At 40.5% G+C, this 27,131-nt stretch overlaps 1 protein-coding gene across 3 annotated transcripts in view; it reads right to left on the minus strand.

Annotated features, from left to right (window-relative positions):
- Positions 1 to 27,131, minus strand: part of mettl16 (methyltransferase 16, N6-methyladenosine) — a 142,196-nt gene that overhangs the window by 20,344 nt on the left and 94,721 nt on the right. For all 3 annotated transcript variants that reach the window (XM_063031836.1, XM_063031835.1, XM_063031834.1), the window contains exons 7-8: positions 17,090 to 17,159; positions 16,143 to 16,232 (exon numbers count right to left, since the gene is read on the minus strand). In XM_063031836.1, the coding sequence (XP_062887906.1) occupies positions 16,143 to 16,232; positions 17,090 to 17,159 (160 nt within the window). The remainder of the gene's footprint in view (positions 1 to 16,142; positions 16,233 to 17,089; positions 17,160 to 27,131) is intronic.

The raw sequence follows: 27,131 nt of genomic DNA on the forward strand, positions 1-27,131 counted from the left end.
TATGCTCCCACTGATGGGTGAGTCCAGAACCAGAGGCCACAGTTTAAGAATAAGGGGGAGGCCATTTAGAACAGAGTTGAGGAAAAACTTTTTCACCCAGAGAGTGGTGGATATGTGGAATGCACTGCCCCAGAAGGCTGTGGAGGCCAAGTCTCTGGATGCTTTCAAGAAAGAGATGGATAGAGCTCTTATAGATAGTGGAATCAAAGGTTATGGGGATAAGGCAGGAACTGGATACTGATTGTGGATGATCAGCCATGATCACAGTGAATGGAGGTGCTGGCGCGAAGGGCCGAATGGCCTACTCCTGCACCTATTGTCTATTGTATCATGAAACAAAGTGCTCTTGTGGGATCTCAATAATAGTCTACTCAGGGTCTTCAAGCACTTCCGAACTGAGTCTGCTGCAGTGATGGCAGACCTCCTAGTGACTACCTCAGATTCTTGTGGTTTTGTGACCACCAACTGGACGAGATTCTAGAGTACCGCATGAGAGCTCATGCATTTGGTAACTGTCCCTCACCAGTCATGGTGATCTATGGCCTTAAGAGGGCAGCTGTCAAGGGAGGACGGAATTCGGGACGGAAGCATTTTCTACGCTGATGATGGTCTTAAGTCATTTTCGAGTGCAAAAGAAGCAGTCAGCATGCTGAAAGCAGCACAAGACCTAGCACAGTCTAATCCCAGACTGCATAAGATTGGAACATTTCCCATCTGAAGATTTGGCCAAAGGACTAGAAAATCTTGATTTTGGACAGGACCTTCTCCTAGGCAGCACAGCCAGGACTTTGAATGGGACTTCATTAGTGACACCCTTACTTTCCAGGTCGCTGATACCAAAAGACCCTTTCTGCATTGTGTTGTGCTATCGACTATCAACAGCCTATTTGATCCTCTTGGATTTGTTGCTCCAGGGATACCTCATATTAAGAGAGTTGACCTTGGACACTTGAGGGTGGGATGTCCCACTCACTAAGGAGAAATATGAGCAGTGGCAGCAGTGGTGTTCTTCCCTTCAGGATCATAAATTTTGAAGATTCCAAGAACCTACATAACAATTTTGCTATGTATCTACAGATCAAAAGTAAAAGAAAATGCGTCAACTAAAGCCATTGCTGCTGTTGTATGCAGGAAGAACACAGATGCTGCTTGGTATAGTGAAGCTGAGTTCATTCTGGGCAATGTGAAGCTTGCTCCCAAATCAGATCTCACCTCTTAGTTAAGTTTGACGTCCTAGGTGGGGAGTGTCCTAGCCTCTAGAGGAGCAGTTCATTTCCTACGCAGCTTGTTTTGTATGAACATCACTTGTTAGGCAATGTTAGCATTCACTTCAAGAGGTCCAGAATATAAGAGCAGGATGTGATGCTGAGGCTTTATAAGGCATAGTCAGACTGCACTTGGAGTATTTTGAGCTGTTTTGGGCCCCCCAAGAAATGATGTGCTACATGTGCTAGCCGTGCAGAGGGTCCAGAGGAGGTTCACGAGAATCGTTCCAGGAATGAAAGAGTTAATGTACGAAAATCATATGATGACTCTGGGCCTATACTCTCTAGTGTTTAGAAGAATGAGGGAGGAGCTCACTGAAAGCTATTGAATATTGAAAGGCCTTGATACAGTGGATGTGGAGAAGGTATTTCCTATAGAGGGTGAGCCTAGGACTACAGGGCACAGCCTCAGAACAGCGGAAGGTCCATTTGGAAAAGAGATGAGAAGGAGTTTCTTTAGCCAGAGAATGATGAATCTGTGGATTTATAGCTACAGATGGCTAGGGATGCCAACTCATCAAGTATATTTAAAATGGAGCTTGATAGGTTCTTGGTTAGTCAGGTGTGAAAGATTACAAGGAGAATGGGTTAAGAGGGATAATAAATCAGTCATTCACAAAATGCTGGAGGAACTCAGCAGGTCAGGCAGCATCTATGGAAAAAAGTACCGTTGACGTTTCAGACCAAGACTCTTCCTGTACGTAAGCTGTTTTTTTAATATCATTTTCTGCACAGGTTAATTTGGATTTCGTTTTGAAGCTCATTGTGGAAAGACATCCATCTTCATCCTGTATTTGCCCTTGAAATGGTAATATCTTTTCACAAGCGAAATCTTATTAAAAATTTTGAAGGAAACGTCCATCGGGTGATTTTTAAGAAGGTGTTTAACTCACTGCACAGCTTTAGATATAAACACTGCAGTAGAATGCCAATGTATCCAAAGGTCAGCTGTCAAAAAGTAAATGGTACAATATTTGTTTCCAATTTCCCGATGACACAGTAGTGTAGTGGTTTCCACTGACATTCCAAAGACGTACGGTTTAGGGTTAATGATTTGTGGGTATGCTATTTTGGTGCCAGAAGCATGGCAACACTTGTGGGCTGCCCAGCACAATCCTCACTGATTTGACTTGACACAAATAACACATTTCACTGTATGTTTCGATATACATGTGACAAATTAAGCTAATCTTTATCTTTTTTTTAAAAAATCACAAAAATTGTGGTCTTCAATAACTACTTTCTAAAAGTATAAAGAACTGAATAATTTTACAGGTTAGTGAAAATATAACATTTTTATGAAGGTTGAGGTAATTGAGATTATGTTTACAGTGTCTTAGATACACAGCATTGCCACAACACAACTGATGATGATATTGACAGTTAAAGTGCTGGTCAGGGTTAGTGCTATACCACTGAATAATTGGTTAAACATTTAGAGTTCCAAGTACACACTACACCTGACAGTAATGACTTTTTTTTAAATACACCAGTTGTGTAAAGTCACTATAAAGTTTGCTAAAACCATGAAGTATGTTTATGTTTTAGCTTGTTGAAAATATGAATTGACTGCACATCAGAGTTACGTTAATAAACGTTAGCCATACAAGCATTTTCCCCTCAACTATGCTCTGCTCCTGTCTTAACTTTCTTGTGGTATTGATCAACTAACTGGTGGCCGTAGACAGTCAGTGTCAACAAGCTATTCAGCTGCAGAGAGATCTGACTGATGTTATCCTCTCTTTGTTCTGCAAATCCACATCAAGATGCAGGAATTATGAAGCAGCAACCCCAGTTAAACATTTCCTCTTAGGCTGGTTGCTGAAGCAGATTGTAACAATCTATTTGCAACAATCCAACTGATATGTCCGAGAGCAGTTAATTTAATAGAGCCTGGCAAATACAATTTATTTCACATCTTTCAAATTACATGTTGGTGTTCACTGCGGTATTGTAGTCTTGCACTGAAAATAAAATCAGAAGGTGGTGATACAAGTTCATATACCATTGGTAATTAGAGAGTCATGCATCATGGAAACAGGTCTTTTGGCCTATCAAGTACGTGTTATCTATCAACCACTTTCCACTAATCCTGCATGAATCTCATTTTATATTCTCTCCATTTTCTCATCAACTCCCCTAGAGTCTATACCATTCACACTAAAGCACGGGTTCCCAACCTGGGGTCTATGGTCCCCTTGCTTAATATATAGGTCCAGGGCATGAAACAGGTTGGTTACCCCTGCACTAGGGTTAAGTTACATAGCCAATTAAACTACAAACCTGCACTTTTTTGGAAGGAAACTACAGCACCAGTGGAAAAGCACACAATCAAAGCAAGAGGATGCAACTCCACAAGCACCCAAGATCAGGATTGAACCCAGGTCTCTGGTACAGTGAAGCAACAGTTCTTCTAATTGAACCACTGTGCTACCCTACTAACTTATGAATGGATGGAAGGTACTGAAAAGTGGAAAGTATAAAAAATAGGAAACATACTGACACTGTCTTCCCCCAATTCTCCTCATGGAGTTGAAACAAAAAGAAATAAGCCTCTGTTGAATCTGATTAGCTGCTATGTCAATATTTCCATGCAGTTTATAATCTGAAAACATATTGAGGCGCTTCCAGATGAGACAATTATGGACTTTACAAGTATTATCTACTTTCTCAAAGGTAATTTTTTCCCCATACAAGAATCTTGTCATGTGCCTTGTATCACAGTAGGATGCAGTCTACTAGGGCAGATCTGCATAAACCTATTGGTGTACCAAAATAATGACATTCCCGTATTTATACCAACTTTGAGAACTTACAGAACAATCTTCAGTGCAATTCAACAATTTACAAGAAATGCTTATAATTACTAATCACAATGTAGCAAATCAGAAAGGCTGTGATATTCTGCTTTTAAGTGGTGTTACAAGTTTTATTTCCTGGAATAGTCTTTACTAACACCAGATGCTGGTGCTGTGGAAATTCCTGGACCCACGAGACAAACTATGTTACTAAATATAGCTTGAGAGTTGAGTTAAAGCAGGTGACTCACTGCCACATGTACCAGGCTATTTAACCATAGTGTAATACTTGTGGCCACTAGCAATCATGCCAAAGTAGTCAGATTTGCATCTTTGGTTACTTCTGTTGGATCTCCGTGGTCTTGTTCATTCAACTTTGTCTTTTAGCTGGTTTGATAGCAGATCTTTTTTAATCCACTTCCCTCAGTCAACATATTGTTAATAACAATTGTTTCATTCATAAATGTTTACTTGAGAGTGTATTCCTGTCTTTCTATAAGATATAAATAGTAGGTCAAATACACAATATTATTATCCTTCAGTGATACTTGAGATATTGTTAAGCAGGTCCAGTTCATAGTGTTTGTCCACATTTACATCCTTTCACAGTTAGCCCTTGCTGATTCTTTTGTTAATGGCCACTTTTGAGTTTCACTCTTGTCACAAGGAAATTTTTAATTGCATAACACTGAATTATCACCGCATAGCCTCTCTCACATAAACACCCTTGTCAAGATGCTGTTCATCGACCATAGCTCAGAATTTAATACCATCATTCCCACAATCCTGATTGAGAAGTTGCAGAACCTGGGCCTTTCTACTTTCCTCTGCAATTGGATTCTCGACTTCCTAAACAGAAGGTCACAATCTGTGTGGATTGGTGATAACATATCCTCCTCACTAACGATCAACACTGGCGCATCTCAGGGGTGTGTGCTTAGCCCACTGCTCTGCTCTCTATATACACATGACTGTGTGGCTAGGTATCGCTCAAATACCATCTATAAATTTGCTGACTATACAACTATTGTTGGTAGAATCTCAGGTGGTGACGAGAGGGCGTACAGGAGTGAGATATACCAACTAATGGAGTGGTGCCACAGCAACAACCTGGCACTCAATGTCAGTAAGATGAAAGAGCTGACTGTGGACTTCGGGAAGGGTAGGACAAAGGAACACATACCAATCCCCATGGAGGGTTCAGAAGTGGAGGGAGTGAGCAGTTTCAAGTTCCAGGGTGTCAAGATCTCTGAGGATCTAACCTAATCCCAACATATTGATGTAATTATAAGGAAGACAAGACAACGGCTATGCTTCATTAGGAGTTTGAAGAGATTTGGCATGTCAACAAATACACTCAAAAGCTTCTATATTTGTACCGTGGAGAGCATTCTGACAGAATGCACCACTGTCTGGTATGGGGGGGGGGGGTGCTATTGCACAGGACTGAAAGAAGCTGCAGAGGGTTGTAAATCTAGTCAGCTCCATCTTGGGCACTAGCCTACAAAGTACCCAGGACATCTTCAGGGAGCAGTGTCTCAGAAAGACAGCGTCCATTATTAAGGACCTCCAGCACCCTTTTCTCACTGTTACCATCAGGTAGGAGGTACAGAAGCCTGAAGGCACACACTCAGTGATTCAGGAACAACTCCTTCCCCTCTGTCATCCGATTCCTAAATGGACATTGAATCCTTGGACACTATCTCACTTTTTTTTAATATACAGTATTTCTGTTTTTTGCACATTTGATTTACTTGTTTATTTATTTACTTATTTATTTTTCTCTTCTATATTATGTATTATATTGAATGGCTGCTGCTAAGTTAACAAATTTCATGTCGCATGCTGGTGATAATAAACCTGATTCTGATTCTTGGTAAACACGAGGAATTCTGCAGATGCTGGAAATTCAAGCAACACACATCAAAGTTGCTGGTGAACGCAGCAGGCCAGGCAGCATCTCTAGGAAGAGGTACAGTCGACGTTTTGGGCTGAGACCCTTCGTCAGGACTCCTAGAGATGCTGCCTGGCCTGCTGCGTTCACCAGCAACTTTGATGTGTGTTGTCTGATTCTTGGCTTTTATGGCCTTCACAAAAAATGGTCACGATGAAGGTTCTAGCCACTAGAGGGCCTCATGCTCAAATCTTTATACTTGAGACAGACAAAAAGAGAGAATATGTGACTGTTAGTGATATCCACAAGAGAAACAATATTTTAAAAGTCAATTGTAAAATTAGTTTACATTATCAATGACATAGAAATACAGTAATAGAACCAAGTCATTAAGCTAACTGGTACTTCTATGCTTAAGTTGGACATTCACTAACATAACGAGAATTATGTTAACAACAGGAATTCTGAAGATGCTGGAAATTCAAGCAACATATATCAAAGTTGCTGGTGAACGCAGCAGGCCAAGCAGCATCTATAGGAAGAGGTGCAGTCGACGTTTCAGGCCGAGACCCTTCGTCAGGACTATGTTTCGTCAGAATTATGTTATCCTTTCTTAAAGACATCCCAGCAATATGCAAGTTAAGCAGCAGTGTATTCTTAGTATAATATTGGCCAGAAATAGTTCTTCCACTTTACAAAGTTTAATACAAATTTGAATTAATATTGTGAATTACTTTTTCCTATAAACTGTTCGAATTAAATTAACATTTAAGACCGAGAAATTCCTTTATAAATGGTTGTCTAATTGGAGGAGGCAAAAGTGATGATGCTATTTTAAAGTCTGATTATTTGTTTTTCACACATGTCTTTGACCAAGCCCTGAAGGAAGCCCGTTGTTATATTTGCTTACATAATTTTGCTGGAGCTGATTGGTGGTATAATGTCAGCGGTAGCTTCGTAAACAAAGTGATGTTGCTATCTCTAGAGACTTTGAATGCTATCAAGGTTGGCAGAAGAACACAAGAAAAGAGTAGTAGAATAGATCACTAGGCCTCTCAAACCTGCCCTGCTATTCATTATAATGGCTGATCTATGCCGACCTCAACCCCTCTTCTGCGTAGGCTCCCCAGAACCCTCAATCTTTCAAATATTTTTTCTGTCTGCACTTTTAATATATCTAATGATCCAGCTTCTGTATATCTGAATATCTGTAATCTGTCAAGTAGGAGGCCGTGCACAATTCTGATTTGATGGAGGCAGACGTGAGGAACATCTGGTGAAACTTCTGAAATGCCCGCTTCGCTGCCGCTGTTACTGTGTGATCCGAAATCTCAGAAGGGGAAGGCCTGAATTCTCAGCTTTGCCTGGTGCTTGGTGGCCGGGGCCGGGGTCGAAGCGCTCGGTAGAGATGGTGCTTGGTGTTGGAGGGCTGGTCGGAGGCTCGAAGTTTTCGGACAGACTCAGAGTCGGACTGTGTCGGGTGCTTCCAGGATGCTGCATCGGCAAGTTTGCGGCGCTGGAAGCTCATGGCAGGGAGAGTTTCTTCCTTCTACCGTCTGCATGAGATGTTGGGGCTATCGGGACTTTGAGACTTTTTTTTTTACAGTGCCCATGGTCTGCTCTTATCAAATTACAGTACTGCTTTGCACTGTTGTAACTATGTGTTATAATTATGTGGTTTTTGTCAGTTTTAGTCTTGGTCTGTCTTGTGTTTCTGTGATATCATACTGGATGAACGTTGTATCATTTTTTAATGCATGCATTTCTAAATGACAATAAATGAGGGCACAGTGTCCTCATAATCTAATCTAATAATCAAATCTACAACACTTGGGGCAGAAAATTACAGAATTTACTCCCCTCTGATGGCGATGACTGGCTGTTTATTTTGCAGCTATTCATGGCACTTTCCTTAGGCGAGTTGGACTTTCTGGCTCTCCAAGAACTGAAAAGCATAACTCTCAGTGCACGCCAGTACAGAGCTCTGCTTTAATACACTATTGTTGCAGTATGGGGTCATTTCCAAACTACTCACAAACATAGTGAGTAGGTACAAATTAGGACATAAAAGCAGTGTGTGAGACCTGCATTCAAAATCTATATTTTGTTTTCTTTTTATAAATTTCATCACAGAGGAGATGTATTTGTTTTCCAGAATGGAGGGTTTACCATTTCAGGAATGCCTGGGTCATATGTAATAGACATACAGAGCAATGTTTCTATATCTAACTCATCTAACGGTGTCTCAAAACAGATACCCAAGTATATTAATGTGATATTGTACAATTTCCCATGGAATCTGATGGAATGGGATCGTCCACACAGGAAAACAGAAAGAGAATGATAAATGTTGGTTGATACTTAATGTTGGGGTTTGTGAAAGGAAGAAGGTTAAGTGTTCATTATTTTACATTGTTTCCTCCAGTCTTTTCTACCACCTCATCATTGGAAAGGATTTGCTACAATTCTGTTCTGGCACTTGAATTCAACACACTGGATAGATTCCATATCCTCCTTAAATTAACTGACTTGGTTTGCAATACTGTTCAGTAACAGTGGAAGTTAATCCATATAAACTAAGCACATTTCCATAGCTCTGAGACCCGAGTTAAATATAGATCTACTCTTTAATACACCATAAGTGCATAGAAGGAGACAAAAAAAGAGTACATCAACATTCTCTTATGGTCTCATAAAATAAGGTCACTTGTAATATCAGCATTTGTAATGTATGTCTTAATTGTCCCTGTATAGGTGATTGTGTAGTCACATTTTATAAGATTTTTTTGTCACATGTACGTTGAAACATACAATGAAATGTGTTGTTTTGCATCAATGACCAACACAGTCCGAATATGTGTTGGAGGTAACCTGCAGGTGTTGCCATGCTTCCGGTGCTAACGTAGCGGTGCCCACAATATGCTAACCCACACTATCCCATACGTCTTTGAAATGAGGGAGGAAACTAGAGCACCCAGAGGAAACCCATATGGTCACGGGAAGAAATTACAAACTGTTTACAGACAGCGGCAGAAATTAAAGCCCAATCGCTGGCACTGTAAAGCATTACTCTAACTGCTACGCTACTGTGTCGCCCTTTAGACCATGCCAATCCTGAAAAGAGCCTAGCAGTGACGTCTTTTCAATACTTTCAGTGCAAAATTATATAAGAATATCATATACATCTTTCAAAAATAGCATTCCAGTGGCAAAGGTGACATAGATTATGTTAATTACAATGATGGCTGGAACATTGTGCAATGTCTAAGCAGCTAAATGTCTTTGGAATAGTAGCTTCTTCCTGTTACATGACAATACACCAGTGGAGATTCACGACGTCTGGTGTTTTATGCCATCTTACCAACATTAAAAATTTACATAAACTCATGCATTGAGATGATATGAAAGAGCACCATTTGTAGTAATGTGTTAGAATGAAAGTAAATAAAATATTGACAAAGTGAGCTGCACACTAAACAAGCAGCACCAGAATCATAGCATCACATGAAAACATACCAATTGCCCCATCAAATTTACATTGATGGCTTTCTCTGCTCAAGACATCTATTTGCCTAATAATTTCCCATAAGTATAACATTCTAAGTCATTGCGCAAGTATTTAATTCCTCTGTAGAAGTTATTAATTCAGTTTTGGCATTAAATCTACACTATATCTAATCTCAAACACAAGAGATTTTGCACTGTACCTAATCTCTATGTAATAATTATTTTCCATCCTCTTCTTTAATGGTTTCAGATTTAGCATCTTCTCATTAATATATCAATTCACCACAGACCTACTCATAATCTTTCAAAATTTTGAACAGCTCAGAGTTCAGCTCTTAGCCTTTCTTTTCTGCTTTCTGGTTTCAAATTTCTAGCTATGCAGCTACCCACATTAGATCTGCCAGTATGCTCCACATACCTTCCGTGGCTGCCCGCCTGTGCTAGTCTTGCAATGGGAATGGGCTGCAATTGGCAATCAGATCTTGACAGGGAATTATCTGAAGACAAGCTCTCCAACACCATTCTAATTGCACCACCAATGCTCTGGTTCACTGATTTTAGAGGCTGGCAAACAGCCATTTAAAAACAGCTGCATATTATTTACTTAAAGTTGAAATTATTTAAAAAGCTTGTCTAATTAACATATGTACAGAAGATATAAAGAAAACAAAACTCTTACTATAAAACTTAAATTTATCTCTTTAATTAAAATTAGTGATCTTATTCAATAAAATTGGATAATGCTAGATGTGTCAGAATGTGAGCAGAAGTTGAGGGACCAGATGCAATTGTATCTGAGTATACCTCACAGTAGGTTATGGACTGGCTGAAGCAAAAGGTCAGAGGGACCCACACTCAATTTCTATTCTGTACGTTTCCACATCACTGCAGAAGTAGAGTGGGCTGACATGGACTCCGCAGCAGCTTGCTTATTGGTCCCCATTATGATCAGGGCCAATATATCAAATGCCATTTCAAAATTCATCTATGCATGACACAATGGTACAGTAGTTAGTGTTGCTGCCTCTAAGCTCCAGCAACCTGGGTTCAAGTACTTTAACTGTAGAGTTTGCTCCTTCTCTCTGTGACTATGCAAGTTTCTGAGAGGTGCTCCAGCTTCATCCAATGATGCGCTAGTAAGTTAAAGGGCTACTATAAATTACCCCTTAAATTGCAATAAGAATCAAAGAGTGGCTGCCATGACCTTGTCCTCCATTAAATCTATGTTCTAACTCACAGAATAACAGAAATCCTATTTCACTACAACAAATTTCATGACATATGCCAATGATTCTGAAACCCTATTCTTATGATTCTACTGCCAATTTAATTTTTATAGTTTTCTTTTCTAGCTCTCCATTGAACTTTCAGTATTTCTTGGTTTGTTAATGACTTGAGAGTCTGAAGTCCATTTCATTTTAATTTATATATATGATAAGCAACACACGCAAATTGCTAGAGGAACTTGGAAGGTCAGGCAGCATCTGTGGAAATGAATAAACAGTAGGCGTTTCAGGCTAAGATCCTTCATCAGAACTGGAAAGAAAGGGGGAAGAAGCCAGAATAAAAAAGTGGGATGAGGGGACTTCCCTTTTCACTTCTGTAGATGCTATATATTCACACATATATAAACACACACACACACCTTTTTATTTCCATTCGGGGTGGATATCCCAGCTATAGATATCCTCCAGTTCACCCTCCATCCCTCAGAAAATAAGCCAAAATCTGTACCTGAACTATTTCCTCTAAAACATTGCTCACTGCTTTGTTCTTCAATCTCTGATTTAATTCACCTGGGCCAAATCCTTCTTCCACTCAACTGAAGTAATTTTCCTCAATTTGCATGTTTTCTCATTATGAGGTTACAGGGGAAAAACTACAGGAGTGGAACCAGCTGAAAATCTGTTTTATTTTTAAAAAGTCTTAAAAAGTCTAAAAAGCTTAATGGCTGGATTGGTCACTGAATCAAATAGTTCTATGAGAAGAGAGCTCTATTTGAAAAGTTATAGTCTATTTTACTGAACTGCCTCATTCTGTAACAAAACCTTTATTATTCCACAATGAATTGTAGATTATGACACAGGTAAAAATAAGACTTTTAACACATAGTAGAGAAAATCCATTAAAAAGTAAGATACGAATGAAATTACTGAAATCCTGACTTTGACCACATCACTGTTGGAAATTTTTGAGCAAGACCTATATATCAATGGGAGACCAGTTCCTTAGCTATTCACATAAACTGCCAATGAAAATATGAAGGAATATTTAAATATCTTATTATCAGACTGTCTCAAAATGGTTCACACAATTAATTACCTTTTCACACAATTAATTACTTCTGTACTATACAGATTATGATGCAGAAAAAAGATTGCACCATTCTGCACCTGTAGTATCTAATAAATAGCTAATTTATTATAGTGATGACCAACTAGCTAATTGGAGGATGTTTGGGTGGTTCTAGCCAGAACACTGAACTCCTGGAACTTCTTCAAATAGGACTAATTTTTAATTTAACTTGAAGCTGAAGCTTCACTGTTGGCATGGGAGATGGATGCACGTCAGAAATAGTTTGTTCGCCTGCAGTTGGTGCACGGCTCAGGTAATCAGGGCAGAAAAAAGATTTTCCAAAACAAAACAAAAATCAATTGTCCATGTTGATTCACAACTAACACATCTCCTTTTGTTTCCAGCCTCTTGAAGGATAAAAGCATCAAGAAAATTCAGCCACTGGCCACATGAAGGGGAAGTAAACTAGGCCAATTTTTTCTGCCTAACTTGCTCCTTTCCTTTTGTGTTTCTTGGCAGCCTATCCTGATTCTAGGTCTTCAGGAGGTGAGTGGGTCAAAGAGAGAAAAGAATCCCCCTGAGAAGATTACTAATCGCTGTGCACATCAACCGCTACACTGCATGGAACTGTTGCTGGGTTACTGCGAATCAGAAGCCACCAGCACACTGGTAGCAGGTTAAGTGCATCTAATGGAAGGCTAGGGAATGCATTATTAACAACATGCTGTTATCCAGACTGACAAATGTCAGTTTCTTCTCTGTTTTGACATGTTTATTAATGCCAAAAACATAATTGTGCTCAATGTCCAAGAAGCAGAGTATCTGGTATGCTTATTTTAAGTAAGTTACATGTTCAAATGCATTTTAAAGTAGTTTTTAATTAAATCAGAAATTGCTCTAATTTTTGATCTATGACTTTCAGACCAAACTCACTGGGTGCTCTCAATCATATTAGTGTTGCAGTTTCTAGCCCCCACTTAGACTTCATTTAAATCTTCCTCTAATTATCAAAATATCATATATCTTTTGACCCACTTGACACATTTAGACTTTGGTCAATGTTCTACAAAATACTGCATTAATAAAAATGCTAAACATCTTAGGTCTTTATCCAAGGATAAGTCACTTCAGCTGAACCTTTTCCTGTAGAGATATCTGGTTGAAATTGCTATGGCAAGGTCATTTCACCAGCCATCTAAATCACTTTAAACCTGGTGCAAAGCTTAGATATCAATCAGGGTCCAAACTAACAAGGACTTATGTTCCCAGACAGCAGCAGGAGTCCTTAATTTCCAATGATTACATGTTCAAACTGCTCCATTAAACAAGGATCTACGTCGACAAGGTCTTAGCAATGACAAACGTGCATAACATTTACTTCAAGATATGCAGAAATAGAAAAAGAAAAGAATACCCAAAGATAACCTCATTAATTTGCAAAGCAGTTAATGTGTATCAGCTGGTGTGTCACTGCTGCTCCAGACTATGCAACACAAACACTAACAAGCCTGAGAATCCCACACTGTGCCCAAGGGGAACACAGTAACAGGCAGAAGTACCCCAGGAGGTTTCTCTCTGTAACTGGGGAAGGCTGCAGAAAAAAAAACAGTACTTGCCAAGTAACACATAACCTACTGCAAATCTTAGTACGACTGCAAAAATGTAGGAAGAGGAACAGCTCAACAAGAAAAAAATGTTTTGAAATTTAACAATACTTTCCATTATTGTACATTGGAGTATGGAATATGCTATCAAAAGAGAATGGCAACTATAAAGACTGTAATTAAAAATACTTGCAGCATTTGCTTTCTATTACTGAAGAAACAAATTAACAGTAAAATTCTGAGTAATTGTTTCATTACTTGTAGTATAGTGGGTAGTAGTTTAATAAATGGAAATTTGTACAACATTATTGCAATAGGCAAGTCTGAAAGACATCAAAATGCTGTTTGGAGGGAGGCTTATATTTGTCTGTGTCCATGCACTTTGGTTGCGGGTTGGAATTAACACAGAACAACTCTGCTTCATGTCCCATTTGTTGGATTTATAGAGCAGAAGGGTCCTGTGTTCTAATGTCAAACTGCTTCAGATAATAAATCAAAGCTGAGGTATCAATGGGATAAAGTAAAGAAAGGCCACCATCCCCAGACAAGGTATCCAATGACCCTGTTATAAATCTGCCTGTGTGAATACAATTAGGTTGTGATGCCTTTATCATATCCAGCAAAGGACAGCAGTCTTTTGAATGCATCACCTTTAGAAACTTGGAGAGATGGCTGGAGAATCATGTCTCTTTAGAAATTATTTCACAGTTTAGTGCTTTTAATAGGAAACAATGGAGAAAAATTAAAACTAAAAAAAATGTATGAAGGGATATTCAGTTAATATTATGAACAAGAGGAAGAAACAAAATGTCAAGAGATTCTCACAAATTCCAAGGCTAATTAAAAATAAAGCTTTAGTGCTCTATCAACATCCCTATTTGTCTTTTCCCAATTGCCTGAGGAGTCTCATGAAGGATAATGAAGTTATGTGATTGATTGGAGACAGATGAAAGCTTTCAAAAAATGAAAAGCCCAGCCTAAGGCAACTTTAATAATTTCTTACACTAAAGTGTGGACATACTTTACTTTTAAAATAAAATGTGCTGTGCACAAAAAATTCAAAACTATTCATGAGTCTTTGGAGAAAATTATATTTTGAATTGGGAATGCACCAGGAGTTATGGCTTCTTTTGGATCCCATTCTTCCACTCAAATCACATTCAAATTGAAAAAACAGGAGAAAGTAAAAGAGAAAAGGGAGGGATAGCTAGTTACACCACCACAATCCAAAATACTCTGTAAGCATTAAATAAGAAACTGCAAATGATCATGTAGCAGATATATATCCAGATTACAGTAATCTCTAATACAATAATGATTGTTGTACATTGTCATCAGCCAAATGAAAATGTAACTCCGAAGTGACTTATTTATAGTGGTATTCCTAAGATTATATCAGAACTCAAATAAAAGTGAGCTATTCCCACAAGGGATTGGAATGAAAATGGCTATTTATTACTGGACTGGGGAAAATGCCCAACTATAATGACAATCAAAATAAATACTACAGGCAAGGATCAAAAACATTCAATTGTGAGGGAAGTAAACCTTAGTATAGGAACATCTGGACTCTGAAAGTATTCATTCCAAGAAAGCTGTACTAAATACTCATTATTACCATTTAAAAATACAAAAGTGTATGAATACCATTCATATTTTCTCAAGAGGAAAAAAGGATATTTCCTTAACATCTAAGTTTTAAGGAAATAGAATTATGATTTTAACTTTACGAACTTCTGAAAATATGAAACAGGACATCAAAGTAAAACCACTGATTTACAGAACTTAAGCATAAAATAATTATCTCCTGTTTACATTCTGCGAAGCACAGTGGGGCATTCTTTTACATTAAGCAAAGTATCAGTTGAAGAAAATTAAATGCCTGTTGCATCAATCCGAAAGAGCTAACTCACTTCCAATTTCCCTTGTAGCTGGTAATGAGGTTCCAATGAGAAGAATGTGCGCAGTAGGCCTTTCCAACACTTTTTAATGATGTCATTCACTAATTTGGGTACAAGTGCTTGCTTCCTCTAATCCAGCAGATTAGCATGTTGTCTTTAAACGTTGGTTCTGAAGGTGAATCCATTATTATTCTAAACATTTTGTTAGATGTGTCAAATGAGGCTGGGATTCAAATCTATTTTCTCTCCCCTCCAGGTAACAAATAATTATTTTCTGTTTACATTCTGTGAAGCACAGTGGGATTTTTTTTTACATTACAAATATAAATGACAGTAATTATTGTACCCAGATAGTCCTACACATCCCATTTAAGGTTGCTTCCTCTATTAACAAAATACAGAAACAAAATTATATATTCTCCAACAATTCACTGAACAGGGATTCAAATGCTGATAAATTTAAATTTTGAAGCAGTAAAATTAAAGCATCATGAACCTGCAATTTAACTCATATTTACAACCTATATTGATTTAATAATATTACTTTTATTCACCCACTCACTCCACTGGGCCACAACTAATTCAGTGAAACAGAGCTGATTACGTTATCCATAACTGCTGCAGGAGCAACATCCAATGACAACAGAATTCTATTAGTTACTTCTTATATATTTTAATTTTAGACCTCAACACTCTTTGTAAAGCCGGGGCTTAGAAGTACAAGGTAATATTATTCTATCCTGCAGAGTACACATTTAAACTCTAATAATGTTGGCAAGATTATGGAAATATTTGGACCTATCTGTAATCTTCCATTTTATTTTAAATTGGAATAGAAGACTGAAGACTGATTATACCTTAATGAACGCAATACTTACAGGCATAATTACATCGTCATAAAAACTCCATGCCAAAGCCCACCTCATGGTTCGTCCTTGACAGAATTCAGTGTGGGTGACTTTAGGGACCTGGGTGACATACAGCAGGTGTTTAGACACAAAAAAACAAAAGCTTGACTGATTGTATGTTTAACAGATGCATCTGGCCCGAGGCTGCCAATTTTGGTTACGTCAATCAATGACAAATTCAGTGAAATGGTGTAAATTCTATGCCACACCAAGCACTGTTTAGCAGAAAATAGTTATCATTTACTTTTTTTCCCCCCTCCAAATATAATTTTAGTGCACATAAAGCTGAAGAAGATTAACTGCTTCAATGTGTCAATTTAAATTATTCACAGTCAATTCCTGGGATGGCTATTTTTTAATTAAATTTGTTCTGCACATTGACTCATTAATGGTGCAGATCCTTCCATAGCCATTGGGATCAGAACTTCATTATTTTCAAATATCCCCCTTTTTAAAAATGAAATGATCCTATGTCAAACATTAGCTCAATTGTGAAATAGGTAAATGACCTTCACCCTTGCCTCTGTCATTATCTAGGAGCAGGCAGACTGGAGTGCAGCCAGTTGGCTTTGTGTTTTGGAAAATAGCTTGCTTTTACTGTTTTTCCTTTCAATGACTCAATGGAGAACAAACCACATGGCGAAACAGTAACGATATTGCCAGTGAATAATTCACTCTATCTTATAACACAGACACACAAATTGTTTTGGGAACTCAAAAATACAAGCTAAGTTTTAAAAAACAGACCCGAAAACTGCTTAAGAATGTCAATACAGGATGACCATTATGTATCTGCCAAAACCCCGCTGTCAGAAGCGTACAAAGTATCATTTCAGTGGCTAAGCAGAATGTTGGCTGGAATACTCTTTAGAATCATAGCAGAGTCTCATTTTCTCCCGTTCTCATTCAACTCTTACCCCTTGTTGTCGAAGTTCCTCTTTCAACGGAACCAAACTGCATTTTTTTCCCAACATACAGCTGTACCACCTGGAAAAAGAAAAAAATAATCAAGTTGGCAATGCTATCTAATATATTCAAACTGCTTCAATGACTCAGATTTTAAGCGGATTTAAACAGTATTTAAAGCAAAATAATAACTTATTTATAGAGGAATTTTCATACAAATGACGTAGTTCAAAGTGCAAGCATGAAAATAAAAGACAAAAAGATGTTCATTAAAAGCAAGGTTAAATAAATAGGTTTTGAGCTGACGTTTAAGTGTCAACTGAGTCTCCATCCTTTAGAGTTTTAGGTATTGAGTTCCACAGTTTAGAAGTCTAGATCAAAAATGCTGATCTGCCAATTATCTTTTCAGGGAGATTGTTTAAATTTAAGAGCCGGGTGGAAGCAGACTGGAGAATTTGAGCAGGATTATAAAATGAAAGTGATTCTGTCATGTACTCTGGTCCCAGACTATTAACAGCTTTAAAAACAAGTCAGAGAACTTTAAAAACGCAAACACGAGGAAATCTGCAGATGCTGGAAATTCAAGCACATCTATAGGAAGAGGTACAGTCGACGATTCAGGCCGAGACCCTTCGTCAGGACTAACTGCATCACTGGAAGAGGCTTCGCAGTAGTGAATTTAAAAACACAAACACGAGGAAATCTGCAGATGCTGGAAATTCAAGCAGCATCTATTGGAAGAGGTACAGTCGACATTTCCGGCCGAGACCCTTTGTCAGGACTAACTGCATCATTGGAAGAGACTTCGCAGTAGTGAATTTAAAAACACAAAGATGAGGAAATCTGCATCCCCTTCTCGCAATTCCTTTGTTTCCGCCGCATCTGCTCTCAGGATGAGGCTTTTCACTCCAGGATGAAGGCGATGTCTTCCTTCTTTAAAGAAAGGTGCTTCCCTTCCTCCATCATCAACTCTGCTTTCAGACGCATCTCTCCCATTTCACGCACATCTGCTCTCACCCCATCCTCCCGCCACCCCACTTGGAGTAGGGTTCCCCTTGTCCTCACCTACCACTCCACCAGCCTCCGGGTCCAACATATAATTCTCTGTAACTTCCGCCACCTCCAACGGGATCCCACCACTAAGCACATCTTTCCCTCTCCCTCTTTTCTGCTTTCCACAGGGATCGCTCCCTACGCAACTCCCTTGTCCATTCATCCCCCCCATCTCTTCCCACCAATCTCCCTCCCGGCACTTATCCTTGTAAGTGGAACAAGTGCTACACATGCCCTTATATTTCCTCCCTTACCACCATTCAGGGCCCCAAACAGTCCTTCCAGCTGAGGCGACACTTCACCTGTGAGTCGGCTAGGGTGATATACTGCGTCTGATGCTCCCGGTGCGGTCTTCTATATATTGGCGAGACCCGACGCAGGCTGGGAGACTGTTTCGCTGAACACCTATGCTCTGTCCGCCAGAGGAAGCAGGATCTCCCAGTGGCCACACATTTTAATTCCACATCCCATTCTCATTCTGATATGTCTATCCACGGCCTCCTCTACTGTCAAGATGAAGCCACACTCAGGTTGGAGGAACAACACCTTATATTCCATCTGGGTAGCCTCCAACTTGGTGGCATGAACATTGACTTCTCTAACTTCCGTTAATGCCCCCCTCCCCTTCTTACCCCATCCCTTATTTATTATTTTTTCCCTTTTTTTCCCTCTCTTTTTTCTCCTCGTCTCTCTCACTATAACTCCTTGCCTGCTGTCCATCTTCCTCTGGGTTCCCCTCCCCCTTTCTTTCTCCCTAGGCCTCCCGTCCCATGATCCTCTCCCTTCTCCAGCCTTGTATCCCTTTTGCCAATCACCTGTCCAGCTCTTGGCTCCATCCCTGCCCCTCCTGTCTTCTCCTATCATTTCAGATCTCCCCCTCCCCCTCTCAAATCTCTTACTAGCTTTTCTTTCAGTTAGTCCTGACGAAGGGTCTCGGCCCGAAACTTCGACTGTACCTCTTCCAATAGATGCTGCCTGGTCTGCTGCGTTCACCAGCATTTTGGGTGTGTTGTCAGAGAACTTTAAAATCAGTTCTAAAAGATATAGGAAGCCAATGGTCCGTCATTCTGGGTTGAGCAGCCACACTCTCAATGAGGAAAAATATACATGCCAATCATTATTTGACAATTTCCTACAGTGCTATGTACTGGATATACCCGAGTTTCAATAAGGACAAAAGAGATGATTATGGGCTTCAGGAAGGCACAGGTTGAGCATTCTTCATTGCACATCAATGGCTCTGGCGTGGAGAGTAAAGAGTATAAAGTTCCTTGTTGTGCCCATAACGGATGGTCTAACCAAGACCTACACCTCCATCTTAGTCAAGAAAGCACAGCAGGAGCCTGAGGTGTACTAGGCTCCCCACACCTGTTCTAAAACTTTCTACAAGAGCACCATTGAGGGTGTCCTGTCTGATTGCATCAGTGTGTGGTACAAAAGCTGCAGGTATCAGACTGTAAAACCCCACAGAGAGCAGCAAAAGCCGCTGAGAGAATTACTGGGGTCTCCCTCTCCCCTATTTGTAAACTTACTGGGAGCATTGCAAATGGAGAGCTAGAAACATTATTAAGAATCCCTACCACTCATTTCACAATCTCTTTGACCCATTACCATCAGAAGGGAGGTACAGAAGCATCAGGACTAGAACTGCCAGACTGGGTAACAGCTTCATCACTCAGGCTGTGAGACTAATGAATACCCTGCCACCACCGAGATCTCATCACCAGGACAGCGACCTGTTTACTATACTGTTTATCTGTGCTGTGCACTACATACATTTTGAATTATATTTTATTAACTTATTTATGGTAATATTTTATTTTATTTGCTGTTTATGATATATGTTCTGTGGGTGCACCGTGATCCGGAGGAATGTTGTTTCATTTGATTGTATACATGTACAGTCAGATGACAATAAACTTGAACTTGAAATATATACATCACATGAAAAGGTTGGTTATCAGACACTTCGCTAATCAACCCTACAGACAAATTGGCCAGACTGACCAGGAGTTTAGTACAAGGGACATGCCAATGGTGGCAAATGAGAACCTGAACCAAAATGATAACACGGATGGGATTCCCGAGGCTGGCATGCTGACATGATGCAGGGAGCCCCTGGGTTGGCATGATGATGTACGCAGGGAGCACCGGGCCAGTGTGGTGACAAAGTCAAAGTAAATTAATATTCAAAATATGCATATGTCATCATATACTACCTTGAGATTCATTTTCTTGCAGGCATTTACAGGAAATAAAGAATTACAATATATGAAAAACTATAAATACACAAAGACTGACAATCAATGTGCAAAAGAAGACAAATTATGCAAATAAGAAATAATACTGAGATCATGAGTTGTAGAGTCCTTGAAAGTGAGTCTGTAGGTTGTGGAATGAGTTCAGAATTAAGGTGAGTAAAGTTATCCATGCCGGTTCAGGAACTTGATGGCTGGAAGGTAATAACTATTCCTGAACCTGGTGGTGTGGAACTTAAGGCTCCTGTTCTCCTTCCTGATGGCAGCAGCGAGCAGACAGCACGACCTAAATAGTGGGGGTCCTTAATTATGGATGCTGCCCTCATGTGGCTTAGTTCCTTATAAATGTTCTCAGTGGTGGGAAGGGCTTTGCCTGTGATGGAGGGTCTGTATCACCACTTACTGTAGACTTTTCCATTCCTGGCATTAGTGTTTCATACCAGCCTGTGATGTAACCAGTCAGGATACTCTCCACTGTGCATCTATAGAAGTTCGTCAAAGTTTCAGATGGCATGCTGAATCTATGTGAACTTCTAAGAAGCAGAGGTGCTGTTGTGCTTTCCTCGTGATAGCACTTGCGTGCTGGTCTCACAACAGAACCTCCCAATATGATAACACCTAGGAATTTTAAGTTACTGACCCTCTCACCCTCTGATTCCCCAGTGAGGACTGGCTCATGGACCTCCGGCTTCTTCCTTCTGTCATCGATAATCAGATTTTTGGTTGTGTGCCAGCACTTAGCCAGATTTTCAATCTCCCTACTATATGCTGATTTGGCCACTAACTAAAATATGGCATTGGAGCTGTGAAGGGTCCAGGGAACTGCTAAGCCAACATTACAACATTGCTGAGAGTAACTCTGGGCTGACACAGTAACAATGCCACGAGAGCTAATGATTAGAACCAAAGTAGTTCCGATATTTTTGAAAGTAGGTTCAACAATAATTTGCAAACACAAGGAAATCTGCAGATGCTGGAATTTCAAGCAACACACATCAAAGATGCTGGTGAACGCAGCAGGCCAGGCAGCATCTCTAGGAAGAGGTACAGTCGACGTTTCGGGCGGAGACCCTTCATCAGGACTAACTGAAAGAAGAGCTAGTAAGAGATTTGAAAGTGGGAGGGGGAGAGGGAGATCCGAAATGATAGGAGAAGACAGGAGGGGGAGGAATGGAGCCAAGAGCTGGACAGTTGATTGGCAAAAGGGATATGAGAGGATCATGGGACAGGAGGCCTAGGGAGAAAGAAAAGGGGGGGAGGGAACAGAGGATGGGCAAGGGGTATAGTGAGAGGGACAGAGAGAGAAAAAGGAGAGAGAGAGAAAAAGAATGTGTGTATATAAATAAATAACAGATGAGGTACGAGGGGGAGGTGGGGCATTAGTGGAAGTTAGAGAAGTCAATGTTCATGCCATCAGGTTGGAGGCTACCCAGACAGAATATAAGGTGTTGTTCCTCCAACCTGAGTGTGGCTTCATCTTTACAATAATTTGCTTTGCTTCAATGCCTCTAGCAAGAAAGCCCAAGATCCAACCTGGAAATGAATCATTTTCTCCCCTAGCCCTTTGTATGCTATACCATAAGAGCATCTATGACACTTCACATGCTCTTAATCTTTTCAATGATTTCAAGTTCACTGGCCCCGATTGTCTCATTTTCACTATGGGTGTCCAATCCCTATACACCTCCATCTCTCATCAGGAAGGCCACAAAGCTCTCAGTTTCCTTCTAGACACCACATCCAATGGTGATCTCCTCTATCACCACTCTCCTGTCTGGTGGAACTGGTCTTCACTCTCAATAATTTCTCCTTCGGCTACTTCCACTTCCTTCAAACAAAAAGGTGTAGACATGGCACTCATATGAGCCCCAGCTATGCCTGCCTTTTTGTTGGCTACGTGGAACAATTCTTTGTTCCAAGCCTACACTGGTATCACTCTCCAACATTTTCCCATGCTACATTGATGACTGCATTGGTGCAGCTTCCTGCACCCATGCAGAGCTCGTTGACTTCATCAACTTTGCCTCCAAATTCCATCCTGCCCTAAAAGTTACCTGGTCTATTTCCGTCACCTCCCTCCCCTTTCTCTATCTCTCTGCTTCTAGCTCTGGAGACAGCTTATCTACTGATATCTTTCATAAACCCACTGATTCTCACAGCTACCTGCACTATACCTCTTCCCACCTTGTTACTTGTAGAAATGCCATCCCCTTCTCTCAATTCCCCTTCTCTCAATTCCTCTGCTCTCAGGATGAGGCTTTTTATTCCAGAACTAAGGAGATGTTCTCCTCCTTCAAGGAAGGGGGTTTTCCTTCCTCCACCATTAATGTTGCCATCACCCCATCCACCCACCACCCCACCAGGGTTAGGGTACCTCTTATCCTCACCTACCACCCCACCAGCCTCCATCCAGCACGTAATTCTCCGTAACTTCTGCCATCTCCAACGTGATCTCCCTCCTGGAACTTATTCTACCACATCTGCCCCTACATCGCCTCCCTCACTACCATTCAGGGCACCAAACATTCTTTCCAGATGAGGAGAAAGTTCACATATGAGTCTGCTGGGGGTCAATTACTGCAGGGGTCCCCAACCTTTTTTGCACTGCGGATCGGTTTAATATTGTCAATATTCCTGCAAGCCAGCCGACCGGGGGGCGGGGGGGGGGGGTGGTGGTGGTGGGATGTTAATCACGACCGGAATATAGGTGAAACTATAAGTGGCTAATAATACACTCAATTTCGTTTCTAAAAGGGTTTATCTAACAAATTTAATATTAAACACAGTGCATATTTTCCTCCCATGAATATAGTGATAAGTCAATTATAAGTCACTTATAACTCAATAGCATCATAACATTTTAAGTAACGTTTGGATATTAAAACACACAGCGCATATTTTCCTCGTATGAACATATAAAATCATTGCAACACACCAATATTGGTGAATCAGTGGGAGCCCTGGGCTTGTTTCCCTGCAACAAGATGGTCCCATCGAGGGGTGATGGGAGACAGTGATACTCGAAAGGGGTTCCTTATGTCCAGTCTATTCCGCAATTTAGTTTTCATTGCATTCATTGCAGAAAATCCTGCTTCACAGAGATATGATGCTGGAAATGGAAGTAACGCTTTCAGTGCTTTTGTGGCTATCTCAGGATATTCAGCCTTGACTTTGATCCAGAATGCCAGCAGAGATGTTATGTCAAACATACTTTTCAACCCGCCGTCATTTGCAAGCTCGAGGAGTTGATCTTCTTCCCGCGCTGACATGGATGATTCACCAGGGACATTCACAAATGGGTCACAGACCCATTCTTTTGCACGTCTTGGGTCATTTGCGGTTGGGAAGTAACACTTGAACTCTGTCGACAGTGAAGACAGGTGATCGCGCACCAGCTATGAGAAAGACGGTGCAGCCTCAGTCTCTCCCAAATTCCCAGCTAATGTTGGGAACATGTCAAATATGCCCCTGTCCACTCGCTGTCCCCACAGTTCCAGTTTGGCTTTGAAAGCAGACACTTTATCTGCCAACTTGAAGACAGTTGTCATTCTCCCCTGAAGTGACAAATTGAGTTCATTGAGCAGGTTGAAGATGTCACACAGATAAGCAAATTTTGCTATCCACTCCTCGTCACTGAAGTGTGCTGCCAGTGGTGACTTTTTTCCTGAAAGAAATCTCTGTAGCGATTAGACAGCTTGTCTCCACATATCACACACAGGGGGCTTGGAGCGTGCGAGTCACCGGTCGCAATAAAGCCATATTTTATGTACGACTCATCATATCTTCTGTTGAAGGAAGTTCTCTTTTTTTTTGCAGTCTCTGCCTCAGCTGCCTCTGCGTTATCATCATTGTTAGGTCGTTTATGTCCTCTTCCACCTCTTCCAAAGAAACTCTCAAGCAACGTTTGCTTTTTACTCATACCGACTGATGACCTCACATGCATAATGTCCTCATGTGTGCTCAAGCTCAACAGTGGGCGTGACAGGGAATGAGGAAAGGTGCAGCTGACCCATATCGCTTCATATCACCAAATCATATCGTTTCCTCGCGGCCCGGTGGTTGGGGACCACTGATCTACTGTATTCAGAGCTCCCAGTGTGGCGTTCTGTATAGTGGTGAGACCTGATGTAGATTGGGTGACCACTTTGTTGAGTACCTATGCTCCATCTGCCCCAGAAAAAGCAGGATCTCCCGTTGGCCACTCATTTTAATTCCACTTCCCATTCTAACATGTCAGTCCATGGCTTCCTCTACTGCTGCGATGGGGCCACACTCAGGTTGGAGGAACAACATCTTAATTTCCGCCTGGGTTGCTTCCAACCTGATGGCATGAACATCGATTCCTCGAACTTCTGTTAGTTGCCCCCCCACCACTCTTCAACAATCCCCATTCCCAGTTCCCTCTCTCATCTTATTCCTCACCTGCCCATCATGTCCCTCTGATGTTCCTCCCCCTTCCCTTCTGTCCTCTTCTATCAGACTCCCCCTTCTCTAGCCTTTTATCTCTTTCACCAATCAACTTCCCAGCTCTTCACATCACCTTTCCCCCTCTCCCGGTTTTACTTATCACCTACGACCTTGTACTTATTCCTTCCCTCTCCCCACCTTCTTACTCTGACTTCTCAACTTTTTCTCCAGTCCTGATGTAGGGTCTCGGTCTGAAACGTCAACTGTTAACTCTTTTCCAGAGATTCACCCTGGCCTGCTGAGTTCCTCCAGCACTTTGTGTGTTGCTTGGATTTCCAGCATCTGCAGATTTTCTCATTTATGATTTTTCTCTATACACTTTTCCAATAGAATACCATGGATTCTTAGTAATTTAGCAAAACTATCAGTAGTAATTGATTCTTCTTGGTAACGTGTGCTACTGATAATTAAAAAATGAATTAAGGACTGTAATAGGAATAGGTGGCAAGGTGGGTATATAACTCTACCAAAGGAGGTGCAAGGGGCTCCTTCCCTCCACTCGCCCACAGGTCACCATTTGGCAAGGTGCACCACTTGCTCAGCACCCGCCCCCCCACCCTCGATCAGGGTCATGTGAAACTATAGCAGATAGTGGATGGTCGCACGAGCAGCTGGTACGTATCACGAGTCCTGGATATGCAATCACTAACACCAAGCCGACAATCTCTGAAGAGTATTGATAATGGCCGGAGTCACCTGTCTTGTAAAGACACTGCCCCCAAGAAGCCAACAGCAAACTACTTCTATAGATAAATTTGCCAAGAACAATCACGGTCATGGAAAGACCATGATCGCTCAAGTCATATGACACAGCATGTAATGAATGAATATAAGTTATATAATCATTTTAGTTAATCATAGCAAGTAACAGAGTGAACCCTCTGTTGTCTGGGATTTAAAAACTAACACACAAGAGGGAGGTGCTCAGCTAACAGAGAAATGTGCTGAGGGAGGGGAGGGGACAGAACAATCGAGCACTGCCAACTTATCCCAATTCTCCAATCACCACCTACACAAGGGCAATTTACAGCATCCAATTAAGCTACTGACAAGCATGCCTATGGCAAACAAGAGAAAGCAAGAGCACCCAGGAGAAACCAATGAAGGACCACAACATTTAAACTTAAAATTAAAACAGACAGCAGTTCTGGCTTGGATGGCATTTTTAATATCAAATGAACCCCTAAAGGATCTATTTGACTATGATTACAGCAAAACCTGCAGTGCCGTTTTTGTTAGCTTTAGCAGTTCCATTGTATATTTTAATAGTCTCTTAATGCCCATCTTCCAATAAGAGCTGTCTCCCGTAAATCAATGCGTTATTCATGAATTTCTTTTTTCCATATGCTCATGTCTTCGGTAGAAGGAAATATTTCCTGCATCCCACTTTCGCTGTTTGGGCCCACATTATAATAAATCCTACATTAGACTAGATTTCAACAATTCTGAACTGTTTTGTGTCTTTATGAGGATAAGGAAGGTGCCATATTTAAAAGTTAGTTCCTCTTTTCTAAATTCTGTTATGAGACTGTCATACATACTTGTTTTAGGTTCTCTTTCTGGCTAAATATGCAAACTTTTTTGAATTTTGTTTAGAATAAAGTCTCTCAGACTACCCTCTTCATTTCAAGGAGTTACTCATATTCTTACCATAACTCTTCTTCAAAGGAGTATCCTCTAACTCCTTAACTGGAGTGGTCTAAATAGAACAGTGATGTCTGAGCAAAATTATTACTGCAAAAGAGGTTTACTATTCTAAACCTCTTTTGAGGAACCCTAGAATCCTAGTAACACTATTTATAACTTACTGTATCCATGAGCTAGTGCTTATTTCCGGACCTTGAAATCCATCAGCTAAGTAAATTTTCGTTCCATCACAGTAGTGTAGCAGTTAGTACAATCGCTTTAAAGCACCACAATCAATTCCTGCAGCTGTCTGTGAAGAGTTTGTACATTCTTCCCATGACCATGTGGGGTTCCTCCAGGCAGTCTGGTCTGTTCCCAGATTCCAAAGAAGTACAGTTAGGGTTAGCGAGTTGGGGGCATGCTATGTTGACACCAGAAGTGTGGCAACACTTGTAGGCTGCCCAGCACAATCCTCACTGATTTAAATTAATGCAAACTAAGCATTTCACTGTACGTTTCGATGTACATATAACAAATTAAGCTAATCTTTAGATTATATTACCAACCATCGTTCTTACATACATTGAGAAAAAAGAAGTAAAGGTACTAATGAAACAACCCAATGATTATACTATAGAAATAGTAACCC

This window comes from Mobula hypostoma, chromosome 23 (assembly GCF_963921235.1).
Source record: "Mobula hypostoma chromosome 23, sMobHyp1.1, whole genome shotgun sequence".
Lineage (NCBI taxonomy): Eukaryota > Metazoa > Chordata > Chondrichthyes > Myliobatiformes > Myliobatidae > Mobula > Mobula hypostoma.